This window comes from Coregonus clupeaformis, chromosome 14 (genome assembly GCF_020615455.1).
Source record: "Coregonus clupeaformis isolate EN_2021a chromosome 14, ASM2061545v1, whole genome shotgun sequence".
Lineage (NCBI taxonomy): Eukaryota > Metazoa > Chordata > Actinopteri > Salmoniformes > Salmonidae > Coregonus > Coregonus clupeaformis.
This window is the reverse complement of record NC_059205.1, coordinates 36,338,745-36,353,459: the sequence shown is the minus strand read 5'-3', so window position 1 is coordinate 36,353,459 and position 14,715 is coordinate 36,338,745. Positions and strand designations below refer to the sequence as shown.

Here is a 14,715-nt window from a genome sequence, read left to right as displayed (position 1 = left end):
TATTCATTAAAACACTTAATCAATTTCTATTATTTCATTGCTTCGTTAATGCACAATATCGGCCTAGTTTTTCCACAATTAATTGAAATGAAGATAGATTGGGGACCTGTTTTGGTGAGACCCACCCTTTAACAATAATGAATATGAAGTAACCAAATAAAAGGGAAGAATTTCTCATTTTGAGATTACTGTTATTGACTGTGCATGTTGTGAAGTTGGTTGCAGCCAGCAATGCATAATCACAAGTAAATCCACTGAAAGAGTGTGCAAATGCCAAATGTAATGCCAGAGCTAAGGAAAACAATTTAAATAAACAGACAGTACAGGGATGGTGAATGAAGAAAACGGAACAGGATAAATCAAAGTCATGAAATTGTAGAGAATGCAAACACAGATTCCTGTATTCCTGTTTTCTCTGATAACTCTTTAATTAGTGTGTATTCCTAGTGATTAAACATAGTGTTGTTATTACTGACATTGACAGTAATGCTGTTGGTTTTTATATTTGCTCTAAAGGAATAAACTCCTTGATCAGACCCAAACAAAAGCAACTCTGATAGTACAGCAATACAGCCATACAGCTTATGAATCAAAGCCACTCCCAGTGACACATTTTATGACACAAACACACACACACACACACACACACACACACACACACACACACACACACACACACACACACACACACACACACACACACACACACACACACACACACACACACACACACACACACACACACACACACACAAACACAAACATTTCAACGACACAAGGTGAAGGGAGAAGGTAAGGTTTAACACAAGCTTCATGTGCCCTCCAAATAACAGTGGTGGTGTCATTCAAGGCATAGTGGTACTGACAGGACTTCAAATCAAACAGCGGAGATATTGGGAGGCAGTGATGTGATGTGGACGTGTGCTGAAGGAGAAGAGAGGTGTGTTTTAAATAGCAGTGCTATAGCGGCACTTACCTGGGATCCTTCTGTATACTGTCGACAGATGGTGAGCGGGCCAGTGCGGCCTCTGGTGGCAGGGCGGGGCCAGACTTGCTGTAGGGAGACTCGGTAGACGGGCAGAACTGGAGAGTGCGGTACGGGTTGGCGTAGTCCGCAGCCGAGGCAGTGGCAAAGCTGCTTCTCTGGTACGGCAAAGTGCCTGAGGCATTCTGGCTGCCTGTACGCTGCAAGGGGATGGAGTCAACACCGGGGGAAGATGGGGCTATGGCAGGAGGGAAGTAGGGACAGAGCAGAAAGTTCAGGACCTGTTCACAAAACTGGTTTACTGGGTCTAGGCAGAGGAATGAGTAAGACCACACAGTGAGAAGAGAAACAGAACAAGAGGGCGAAAGCAAAGTCAAAAATGATCATTTAATTGAATTAATTTCAATACTTCCCAGCAGCATCTACTAAGAAACTATAATATAGACAGAAAACCAGAAAAATAAAAGTGTCCGGAAAAAAAAGCAAACTTTCAGGACAGTTATCTTATATGAATTATGACGAATGAATGCACCAAATGTCACTGTGTCAAATTAAAGTTAGTGCCTGTCAAATTAACCCAGAATTGACAAAATGGCCATGACAAGAAGTGGGCATTCTGTAGATAGATGATTATTCACTCTAATAGGACACAACAGATTGATCTCTCTCAGAATATTGAAAAGGCTTTGGCCAGCAGTTCACTGTGAAATGTATTTTTTACAAAATTGTGTTAGTTATGTATTTGATGTTGATGCAACGTTTTTGGACAACCAAATGAGCAAAAAACAACATTAAACCAGTAGATGCAACATTTTGCCCAGACGGTTGCCCGAAGGGGGTGAAAGATTAGGTCGAGCATCAGCAGAAGGATACAGTACTGTACAGAAGGCTGTGAGGATATGAGCCAACAGCCTTCATCCACAATCTGTACCATCTCAACCCATGCTCAATGAAACACCAGTAAGAAACACAGTATTCCCTCAGGTCTTTCATAATTTAGTAGCCTGCAGTCTTTACAAACAGGAAGCAAGATTGTAATTCCAATTCCCTAGCCTTTAGGAAACTATAAAGCTTTTCAGATCGTATAGTAGGATTTCATCATATGCAGTGACGTGAGGCGGAATTTCTGTGGAGGGGATACACATGCTCATTAAATAAACTATTAGGCTAAATACTGTGGAAAGCATTTGATCATGGTGTCTGCCTCAGACTCAGTTTTCAATGCTTGAGTTTAAATTCTGCGAGAATAATTTAGATTTATTCCTGTCTAATATCTAATTATCTAATGATATGTGATTGTGATTGCTATCAAGATACTAATCGGATTTGCATAACTGAACTGAAAAATTTAGATAAACGATCTGATGGCGTGATAAAAATGCAAATGTTGTTTTTGATCATTAGCGTTATTTGCAGGAAAACCACCATTTAAAGGCCCACCTAAGTTCCACCTGAATGATAAGCTAAATGTTGAAATACCTGCTTCCTTACCTTTTGGGTTTGTTGTGTTTGCTTAATTCCCATCTAATTCTGATGTTATACAATGTATTGTTGCTTTGAGTAAATTCTCCCTATCAAGGATTAATCAAGTGCTGACACAGAACTTCAAAGAACCAATAAAATATAAGTATCTACTGAGAATGCATTTGGCTCTTGAACCGCTCATTGAATGATAACCCTCTCAAACCAACAGTGGAATATTAACATTTAGTTGGTCAAAAGAAGTGGGTGAGTCCGACAAAAGCCTAGTAAAATATAAGGGGATGCCCAGTGCAGCAGGGCAGGGGCTCTGGACCGTCTGACTCACCCTGGTTCTGATTGAGACTCCTAAGAGAAGGCTTCTGGTAGACCCTGTCCTCGTAGATGGGGTCAATGTGGTGCTCAGGAGACTGGAGAGGTCGCAGCTCTGAGCCCAGGTGACTGTGCTGGCTGCTATAGGAGCCCCTGGATCCTGAACACCACAACAAAAACACAGGAAACATCATTACATGGTTCCAAACCACAGGAGGCTAGCGGCACCTTAATTGGGGAGGACAGGCTCATAGTAATGGCTGGAACATAATAAATGGAATGGTATATAACACATGGTTTCCATGTGTTTAATACCATTCCATTCACTCCATTTTAGCCATTATTATGAGCCGTCCTCCCCGCAGCAGCCTCCTGTGTTCCAAACATGGTTAATAACATCTAGTATTATCAAGTCCATTAACTACAGCATTTAGAGTAATTTGAGAAAACATATATATCACAACTGAGCAAGAGGACAAATACATTAGAGTGTCTAGTTTGAGAAACAGGCGCCTCACAGGTCCTCAACTGGCAGATTCAATAAATAGACCCCGCAAAACACCAGTCTCAACGTCAACAGTAAAGAGGCGACTCCGGGATGCTGACCTTCTAGGCAGAGTTGCAAAGAAAAAGCCATATCTCAGACTGCCCTGTTTAATATTTTCTTTTTATTGGCCAGTCTGAGATATGGCTTTTTCTTTGCAACTTTGCCTAGAAGGTTTCTCAAGCCTGTTTCTCAAACTAGACACTCTAATGTATTTGTCCTCTTGCTCAGTTGTGCACCGGGGCCTCCCACTCCTCTTTCTATTCTGGTTAGAGCCAGTTTGCGCTGTTTTTATTTAACTAGGCAAGTCAGTTAAGAACATATTCTTATTTACAATGACGGCCTACACCGGCCAAACCCGGACGACGCTGGGCCAATTGTGCGCCGTCCTATGGGACTCCCAATTACGGCCGGTTGTGATACAGCCTGGAATCGAACCAGGGGGTCTGTAGTGACGCCTCAAGCACTGAGATGCAGTGCCTTGGACCGCTGCGCCACTCGGGAGCCCAACATTAACAATGTCTACACTGTCTACACTGTATTAACAATGTCTACACTGTATTGCTGATGAATTTGATGTTATTTTAATGGATTTCTTTTGTGCTTTTCTTTCGAAAACAAGTACATTTCTAAGTGACCCCAACCCTTTGAACGGTAGTGTATGAAGACATTATCTCTCTGTCTGAGCCTGTGAACCCACCTGCCAGGCTGCCAGGCCTCCCGAGGGTGGCGTTGGCATACAGCTCGTGGGAGATCTTGTACTGGTCCGAGGAGTGCTGCATGCGCTTGGTGGGGGACAGGGTAGCGTAGTTACCCACGGTAGAGCTGAATTGATGGAGTGGAGACGAGCCCAAGGCATTGCCTGAAGAGGCCATGTGCAGTGGGGACGTGGAGGACAGCCCAGCAGACCCAACCACCATGTTTATGGGGGAGCTGGTGCTGTAGGACTTGGCCAGCCGGCTGGGGGACTGCTTGGGTGAGGAGACCCGCTGCAGGGTAGCGTAGCTGGGCATGTCAGAGGCGGAGCCCAGGCGCTGAAGCTTGGTGGGCGAGCCCACGGCCTGCATGGATTGGGGGGAGCTCACACGTTGGGCAGGCAGGGTGGAGCAAGAGTAGTACATGGAAGGAGTGGGCGGGGCGTCAGGCATGTGGAAGGCGCTGCCATGGCCCTGGGCAAACGACTCTCTGTCTCTGGACTGGGAGGAGTCTACACTGGCAGCCAGCTGGGCGGCACGGCTAGACGTCACCTGGAGAGACACAGAAAGAACCTTAGATCTTACACCTACATCACATGCCATCTTGAAATCCAGACTATACAGCAAAGAGGCTAAATTATCACTGACCGAGCCAATCTAGGAGCCCGTTCCAAATGGCACTCTATTCCTTAGTCCACTACTTTTGACCAGGGCTCTAAGTCTCACCCACCTGGTTGTAACTGTGGACTGCCCCACCCACCTGGCCGCTGCGGGGCGGGGCCTCTAGTGCCTGGTTGTTGTGGTAACCGGCTGGGTAAGAGAGTGATCCATCCTGATTGTTGAGCTGTAGTGCACTCTGGGATAGCAGGCCTTGTCCTGTTTGGGGCAGAGAGAATAGTGGAGCTGAAATATTGAGACAACCTCTCACCCTCTGTCTCTATATCCCCCACCCTCTCTTTTACCAGTCTCTCTCCCAGTCTCTCTTGCTCTCATATGACGTCTGAGGGTTGATGTACTGTAGGGTCTTTCAAATTATTTCTCTATAGCCACCTTCACTCTCTCTCATATGACGTCTGAGAGTTGAATGTTGATGTACTGTAGGGTCTTTCAAATTCTCTCTCTCTCTCTCTCTCTCTCTCTCTCTCTCTCTCTCTCTCTCTCTCTCTCTCTCTCTCTCTCTCTCTCTCTCTCTCTCTCTCTCTCTCTCTCTCTCTCTCTCTCTCTCTCTCTCTCTCTCTTCTCTCTCTCTCTCTCTCTCTCTTCTCCCCTCCTCCCCTCTCTCCTCTCTCTCTCTCTCTCTCTTCTCTCTCTCTCTCTCTCTCTCTCTCTCTCTCTCTCTCTCTCTCTCTCTCTCTCTCTCTCTCTCTCTCTCTCTCTCTGACCCAGAAATGGAGAGAGTGAGAGCATGCATAATGGGTCAGGAGGAACTGGGAGTCACTGAGCACAAGTGGTGCAGAATGAGGCCAACAATAAAGGTTAGCCTTCAATTCAAATAGTAACACTAACGTCAGCATTTGATTTCCATAGGCCTATATTTTCATTACATCAGCAATAGGATTCAGTATATTGTATTTTATATAAAAGACACAGAGCAAAAGAGTTGTAATAAAATTAGTGCACACACAAAAACAAATCAAATTTACTCTACACTACAGTATAGTAGTATACTATTTTCTGCAATATAGCTGTGAGTGCAGTGCGTGTCACTAAGTAAAATGCTGTGAACCTGTTTCCGTGTGACCTGTTTCAGTGTGACATGTTTCAGTGTGACCTGTTTCAGTGCTCTACACTGCTCTCAATCTATAAGACTTCCTCCCTTGACTGCCTTCACACCTTCCTCTGCTTTTACTCTCACATCCATGTTGTTCTGGCAACACCGACCTCATTTTGACATTCGCGTGGAGTCACTGGCAATTTGTGCCCAATAACTGCCTCTGGCACACACACATGCGCACGCAAATACACACAGACTTTCTCTCTGTCACTAGCACTGAACATGTTGTCATAAGTGACTCTATTGTTTAACAAGTGACATTCATCTAATAGCGGCTGTATGAAAATGACCACAGAAATGTTTCTGCAACCACTTCAGGCTGTTACATACGTGCATTGGAGCATTTAAGTCGTTGAGTATTTCTTAAATACATAATCATGTCAATGGTAGTGAGTCTTTGAGAGAGGATTTCAGGCAGGAAAGTGAATATTACAGGAGCTTTCTTAGAAGAGTCCATTTGTGGTGTGTGTGGTAAAGCCAAGTAGTCCAGCAGACCAGAGGAATATCCCTGGCATGGTGATCGCTCAGGGTGGGGCTCCTTTATTCATCTAGTCTATGACCTGCATTCTGTATCAACACATTTCAATATTTCATCAAGACGCAATTTTTAGCTTCACTGCTCGAGAGGGGAGTAAGATGGGTGTGCAAACATAGTCTATGAGACGCGCGCATGCACACGCACGTACGTACACACACAGACGTGCGCAAAACACACACACACAAGTGCGCATCACACACACACACACACAAACATACACACACACTGGGCATAAAGCCTACTAGTACTATCTGAAAATTGTCTACCTTTCTAGCCCCAAAACTCGCTGCTCTTTTCAGCAGATTGAATATGAACGCGGTTGCTTTTGTAGTGGCTGATTTGAAACTGTATTCCTCGTACACGTGTTCTCTGTTATGCTCAAAGGAAGCCGCTGACACCTCGGCGAGACATCATTTCCATATCAAACCCTTGACATATGCTGAATCTATCCTGAAAGATAACCCTCTCTCAGTGACTCTTAGTAGAAAGTGACTCTTAGTAGAAAGATGAAGATCATCGCTTGGATCAAATGAAGTGAGGGCATTTGGGACTGGTAGAAAAAGGAAAACAACTGTTTTGAATACAGAACGCAGAGGTGATAAGAGACTCAAACACCTGCGGTATCTAGTTTCTGATTGAAACATTCACAGTCATTGACATCACTCAGGGCTCTACAAAAGAGAGACCTATCACCTAGCATTTCTGTATCTGGTTGATTTTGTACAGATCATTCTTGACATTTTTCTTGACATTTATTTTGAATATTGATAAGCATAATCAGTTCTAAAAATGTCTAAGTTGAAAAAGTGTTGCAGTGAACTTAGCTTTCATTTTGCACGTCAAGCTATTTGTCTATTTTTAGTGAATTTGTGAATTCGAAAATATGTTATCTATAGTAAGGATACAATGTAATTAAACTTTGAAATCAAATAATTTTACAACGCTTTTTAAAAAGGTACTAAACAATATATCTAAAAGCAGTTCAAAAAATAATTTGCACTGCACAAGGTAAGGAGCGTCCTTACTGTCGCCTGTGGAGAATTCCTGGGAGTCAAGGATCCCAGATTCCTGGAGTGACCTAATGCAGGAGTCCACCAGCTCCAAGCCGGTCGTCAGTTCTTCCTCAATGTCCTTCTGTCCGTCTGTGGAGACACAGCAATGAATAGAGAAGCAGGATTAGTGTTCAGTTACCTTAAAAATACTCCCAAGTTTACAAAAGGCTAGAGTTTACTACAGACACACTCTGATGGCCAAGTGGTAGTGACCATGCTAGGTAAGCCAAAAGCTCTGTAACTTCACTATACACTGAAATCTGTCTCTGCCGTGCCGTACCTTCTCCTTGTCTATCTGTTTGTTCTTACCTACAGTAACTGACATACTTGTCCTCTGTCTAGTGTCATCAGTATGGCAAACAGTGGCAAGGGATAAGGCCTTACACAAGAGGTTTAAGATCAGGATTAATCTCTCATCTAAGGCTGAGGCTACTGGCAGCAGACACTTAGTCCTCTACCCTATTAGAGTCATAATGATGATTACTGGTGTTTTAACTCAGGGATAATTCTGTTTGTGCAACATTTTTCTAAACTCATCAAAAACATATCCATCAGTGGAACTTTCCCAGAGTCGATGACTTAGGAGAAGCAGAATCCTGAACATGACTTGCAGTCATAAATCTTTGACATTTTAGTCAGTTAGCAGACACTCTTATCCAGAGCGACTTACAGGAGCAATTAGGGTTAAGTGCCTTGCTCAACGGCACATCAATAGATTTTTCACCTAGTCAGCTCGGGGATTAGAACCAGCGACCTTTCAGTTACTGGCACAACGCTCTTAACCAGTACGCTACCTGCCGCCGCTTCAATCATCAAATCCTAGACTACCTGTGTTTGATACTTTAGAAGACAAGGGTGTGTTCTGTTGTTCATACTTTGCTCTAAGCCCATCAATATAGTCTCAAGTAGATGTGCAAATTTCACACCGGACTGACAAGACAGAACAGCAACAGAGCTGTGTCTATCTGACAAATGATGACAGCTGTCCGGACCTAGGAGCTAGGCATGGTCCACTCCACTCTACTCTCAAGATACACCTATCCTTACAATGTACACAATTCAACTGAGGTTGTCACATGCTCTATCACATAACACAAAACCAGATGCATTGGATGTCAAATGTACATACCTTGGTTATTCCAGCGAAACTTCTCATCCGCTGAACTGAAAGAGAGAAAGAAACAGAGCATGGTCAGAATAGAAAAACAGCAAACCATCTTCCTCTGCCGTAGCATCCTAATGGCCCAGCCTTGAGCATTACCTGGTGACTGGGACATTTTCATCTATTTTATTCTCCATGAATTCTGTACACATCCACATGAACTCACAGTAACTGTAATATATGTGTACCTCGCAATGATAATTCCCTGTTTAGAGACAGAGAGGGAGGATAAGGTTTGGATGAGATGCTGCTACAGTAACACTTGGCTCTGTCCCCAGTCTGTACGTCTGTGTGGCATGACTAGGTTACAGTACTGTAGAGCAGAGCAGAGCAGAGTTTACTAGGAGTTGGGCTGACTGCAGGGATCCCTTCCTCCTTTAGTCTGGTCAACATGGTGTATTCTGTCAGAGTAGCCCAGCCAGCCAGTGCAGCACTAAGCCTGAACGGGGTCTCCCTCCAGGAGGGAGGGGAGTGGGGTACACAACACACCACCTAGAGAGACACGTGGTCTTGGGAGGACAAGCTTTCAGAGCCGCCACTGCCCCCAACTCTCTCCTCTCCCCCATAGCCGACCACGCCACCCTCCTCTTCTTTTCCCTCATAGCCACCCACCCCTCCCCTCCCCCAACACTTCATCAAAAGGTACTGTGTCCCTCTGCTGCCCCTCTTCCCATGGGCCATGGAGAGGGTGACACAAATTAACAATGTAGCCATGAAAACACCACCTACAGGAGCAAGGCAAGGTCACACAAGACACAATTAACACATAACAATGAAATGCAACTCACTGCTGTTTATGGAGACCTTCAGTATTGTCTGTAATGATTCTGCCAGCATTTTGAGGTTACAAACTGGGGTGCTTCATTTTATGTAGGCTATATTTCTAATTCTACATGAGTGGATGCCTTTTCTCATTTGAAAAATGGCTCCACACTGAGAAATAAACTGGCTGCCCTCTCATCAGAGCAGAGATGTAGCACTCACTTCTGTCTTCATGAAGTGCTTTGAGAGGCTAATTAAGGATCATATCACCTCTACCTTACCTGACACCCTAGACCCACTTCAATTTGCTTACCGCACTAATAGATCCACAGACGATGCAATCGCCATCGCACTGCACACTGCCCTATCCCATCTGGACAACAGGAATACCTATGTAAGAATGTTGTTCATTGACTATAGCTCAGCCTTCAACACCAAGCTCATCATGGTCCTCTGTAGCTCAGCTGGTAGAGCACGGCGCTTGTAACGCCAGGGTAGTGGGTTCGATCCCCGGGACCACCCATACACAAAAAAAATTATGCACGCATGACTGTAAGTCGCTTTGGATAAAAGCGTCTGCTAAATGGCATATTATTATTATTATTAAGCTCGGGGCCCTGGGTCTGAACCCCGCCCTGTGCAACTGGTTCCTGGACTTCCTGATGGGCTGCCCCCAGGTGGTGAAGTTAGGAAACAACACGTCCACCCACAAGGGTGCGTGCTCAGCCCTCTCCTGTACTCCCTGTTCACCCATGACTGCATGGCCACGCATGCCTCCAACTCAATCATCAAGTTTGCAGACGACACAACAGTAGTAGGCCTGATTACCAACAATGACGAGACAGCCTACAGGGAGGAGGTGAGGGCCACACAGAAAGTATGGTGAAGAAGGCGCAACAGCACCTCTTCAACCTCAGGAGGCTGAAGAAATTCAGCTTGGCCCCTAAGACCCTCACAAACTTTTACAGATGCACAATTGAGAGCATCCTGTCGGGCTGTATCACCACCTGGTACGGCAGAGGGTGGTGCGGTCTGCCCAATGCATCACTGGGGGCACACTGCCTGCCCTCCAGGACACATACAGCACCCGATGTCACAGGAAGGCCAAAAAGATCATCAAGGACAGCAACCACCCGAGCCACAGCCTGTTCACCCCGCTATCATCCAGAAGGTGAGGTCAGTACAGGTGCATCAAAGCTGGGACCGAGAGACTGAAAAACAGCTTCTATCTCAAGGCCATCAGACTGTTAAATAGCCATCCCTAGCCGGCTACCACCCGGTTACTCAATCCTGCACCTTAGAGGCTGCTGCCCTATATACATAGACACGGAATCACTGGCCACTTTAATAATGGAACACTAGTCACTTTAATAATGTTTACATACTGCTTTACTCATCTCATATGTATATACTGTCTTATATTCTACTGTATTTTGTTCAATGCCACTCCGACATTATTCGTCCTAATATTTATATATTTCTTAATTCCATTCTTTTACTTTTAGATTTGTGTGTATTTTTGTGAATTGTTAGATACTACTGCACTGTTGGCGCTAGGAACACAAGCATTTCGCTACACCCGCAATAACATCTGCTAAATATGTGTATGTGACTAATACAATTTGATTTGATTTGATGTGCAGAGAGTGCTTCTTCAGCAAGCCAGCTAGCGCAGAGACTCCTAGAGGGTGTAGTTATTCCTGATGTCGTATTACCTCTAGGTGTTGACGCAGTCAGCCCAGTCAGTAATACACTTGTGTCCCCCATGGACCGGCTCGTACATAAAACATCCTCCATTCAGGCTGCAAAGTCAGTTTCCTCCTAAACTCTATTTAATAGCTCGTCAGTGGTAAGAAAACAAGAAAATATGCGTACTGTCTTAATAAAACACAATTCTCCACCACCATGATAGGGTGGCTAATGTTGCGGTATGCCTTCAGCCAGGGTTAAACAGACTCACGTGGTATGCAACATCCAAAAATGGTGGTGGAAAATTGTGTTTAAGTAAGACAGTATGCATATCTTCCCAGTTTCCCCCCCCCCACCGCCATCAAATCGAGTTAAGGAGGAAACTGACACCTTTGCAGCCAGAATTGAGAATGTTTTATGTATGAGCCGGTCCATGGGGGACACGAGTGTATTACCGGCTGAATACATTAAAGTAGGACGTAAGATGACAAACGACGTAAAATAAATAATAGTGCCATCCTGTGGCCGGTTGGACTACCAGCCAGCAGCCTTAATCATTTTCATGGGCCGATATGTTGATGTAGTCGCTAAACCGGGGCCGTCATTTGGAGCAGGTTGGCATTTATTTTATGACTAAAAATGTAAATGTAAATGTATTGGGATGACTCATGTACTGGAGGCAGCTTTGCAGGGTAGTCACTAACTAGCACAGCCACAAAATCTGATTTTAAACCTAACCCTAATTGTAACACTAACCACACTGTAACCTTATGCCTAATCCTAACTTTAAATTAAAACCAAAAAGCACATTTTTGTTTTCATGCATAGATAGACAATTTTGACTTTGCCACTGGCAAAAGGCTCTGCCTCCTGGACAAGATTCATCCCAATAAATGTCAACCTACTCATATATGGACTATAATGTCAGATAACCACACTGGGATCGATGGGAGATTATCTCTGATCTGGAGCACACAAACAAAAATCATAATAACTATGGATTCACTGGAAATGGGAGCTTGAGAGGGGTATTGAGCTCTGCTGCTCCTCCGTCCCTTAATCAATGTGAGAGTATCACAGCGATGGCAAGCCCGACGCTAGCTGCATCAGAGCTCAGCCGCCACTGTTATCACCAGGCTAAATGGTCATTCACCCGCCCTTTGGCCAAGTAGCAGCTGCTATATCATCCCATTGATTTCTCCTCCGCAGAGTGTGTGAGGATTCATATTGTGAGGCTCTCTCTGTTTACACTGCGGTGACGAATTGCCAGAGAAAACAAATGCCATATGTTAATAGGGGCTCTGCATCGGCCGCGAGTGCTCATTCATCACGCCCTCTTTATTGAACTATACACACACACAGAACCGCACCGGCACAGGGCAGGGGAGGAAGAGAGGAGAGGGACAGTGTTTTGGGCTTGAGTGGCCTCTCACAGAGACACTCTGCTTGTCTGAAAGGATGGCAGAGACACTCTGCTTGTCTGAAAGGATGGCTGATAATAACCAGTACCTCCCATCTCACTCCTGTGTTTGCCTCAATAGTTTCCCACACATTTTTGAACTTCATGTTGGTTACTGTGACATACCTGCAGGCCTACATCTCAGTCTACAAGCTCAAAAACTACTAGGCTTTACTGAGACATGACTCGACAGAAATAGAAGCTATAACAACCCACTTTCATCCAAGATCTGTTGCATCTAACGTTCTTTATTCCACAATCTTTCTACCCTCTGTGTGCAAACGGCAGGTTAAAGTCTATCTTTAAATAGCTAATTGAACTTTAGCTCAAAACAGTTTCTCATATTGATTTACTACTACACAATCAATCCAATCTGTCTGGATAATTAACTATAAAAGAGAGCGTAATTGATGGTGTGATTAACTGGTGCTGCAGCTGCAGGTCACTGTCTATATTCTATCAGTTAATCACCGTTAATCACACTGCTTTTATGGAGATGTGCTGGATATTGAGAGACAATCGAAGGCCCAGTTACATTCCCATGATGAGATCGTTAATATCAACCCTCTCTCATATAATTATGTTGGTGGTAATTAAGAAAATATACATACTGTAGATAAGCTATTATTATAGTAGCAAAGTGTAGAGCTGGTGTGTGTGTGTGTGTGTGTGTGTGTGTGTGTGTGTGTGTGTGTGTGTGTGTGTGTGTGTGTGTGTGTGTGTGTGTGTATGCATGCGTGTGTGTGTGGATATTGGAATGTTAGTGCTGAGAGCAGCACTGTAAACTGAGGACAGGAAGTGTAAGGTTGAGTTCAGTGTTAGAGCAGTTAAAGATAGAACTGTAAGCAATGGCTTAAACAACCGGAGGAGGTTATGCAGCGCGGCAGCAGGGCAGCAGAACACTCTCCTGTTTCATCATCCCTGGCCTGTAGGCCTAGCTATTTGACTTCTATTTTAACAGGGAGTCACCATTGAGACTCTTTTGCAAGGGAGCCCCAATGGAGCCCTGCTCCTGCACTCCTCTACTCCAAAGAGCCTGCTCTTTCTCTACAACTCCCTCCCTTCCCCTCACTGAATATACAGTACAGTGAAGGAACATTGAACAACACTTTCCCAGTACAAACCCTCTCTCCCACAACATGCATGTGAGGGAATGCTGTCATGACTTGCCCTCATGGGTTAGGATCAAACATGCCGGTTAGGCAAAGGTTTGAACACCCCCTCTCCTGGGGGCCAGTTTTATGACCGGTCGTAAAATACCATGCAGACTTTCTCTTCCTTGCCATGAAGTATTGGGAGAAAGGACCCCTTTGTTAACAAAGGAAGTCTTCACGCCAAGACTCCAACATCCAAAAGTGGATAATGAAACAATATTCTTACTTAAAAGAATGTGGGAAATGGTTGGTGGGGACTTAAAGAACAATCATGTCAAATTCGTTACTATGTTGTGATGTCATTAAAGACAGTGGAACAACGTAACTGTACCTCTGGGGGGCTACACTTCCCAGTTATGAGATTTGCATCTAATTATTGTATAAAACGAATGATTAAGTATAATAATACTTTTGTGAAGATAACAATGTGATTTTAGCATTCTATATGAGATGATTGTTTTCCATATTGATTTGTTCTCAGTCAGTGGCCACGCCCAGATGAGCACAAACATGATGGAACACCCTTTTACCCCGAGTGCATAAAAAGCCTCGTGATGAAATTCACCTCAGACCAGCAGATGTGAAGCGTGAGCTAAACGTTGCAAAATGATTTAAAACTACAACTCCATTACCAAAGGAAGACCAGCAGACGTGAAGCGTGAGCTAAACGTTGCAAATGGTTGAATTTCTACCAGACCAGTAAGCCCCATGGCTTAAAATGGTTGAAACTCTACAGACCAGCAGACGTGACGCGTGAGCCAAACGTTGCAAATGGTTGAATTTCTACTAGACCAGTAAGCCCCACGGCTTAAAATGGTTGACACTCTACAAGTCCAGCAGACGTGAAGCATGAGCTAAACGTTGCAAATGGTTGAATTTCTACAAGACCAGAAAACGTGAGACATTAGTCCACACGTTTGAAATGGAGAAACTCTGAAACTCTCAACCTCTACAGGGGGTGAAGAAGAAGACAATGCACTAGACCTTATCATTTCAGTCTGCAGCTGGCATGTATAGTCGTCTAGACAACTTTCACTAAAGACACGAGAGGAGAGGACAATCCCTCTCAGACAACCTCTGGTACATCTGAAGTATCCATTCTAACCACCA

At 44.4% G+C, this 14,715-nt stretch overlaps 1 protein-coding gene across 6 annotated transcripts in view; it reads right to left on the bottom strand.

Annotated features, from left to right (window-relative positions):
- The window catches only part of LOC121580958 (catenin delta-2), a 117,330-nt gene that overhangs the window by 49,683 nt on the left and 52,932 nt on the right, over positions 1–14,715 (bottom strand). For all 6 annotated transcript variants that reach the window (XM_041896190.2, XM_041896192.2, XM_041896191.2 and 3 more), the window contains 6 exons: positions 8,509–8,543; positions 7,353–7,469; positions 4,746–4,891; positions 4,021–4,567; positions 2,793–2,936; positions 977–1,223 (listed from right to left, as the gene is read on the bottom strand). In XM_041896190.2, coding sequence (XP_041752124.1) covers positions 977–1,223; positions 2,793–2,936; positions 4,021–4,567; positions 4,746–4,891; positions 7,353–7,469; positions 8,509–8,543 — 1,236 coding nt within the window. The remainder of the gene's footprint in view (positions 1–976; positions 1,224–2,792; positions 2,937–4,020; positions 4,568–4,745; positions 4,892–7,352; positions 7,470–8,508; positions 8,544–14,715) is intronic.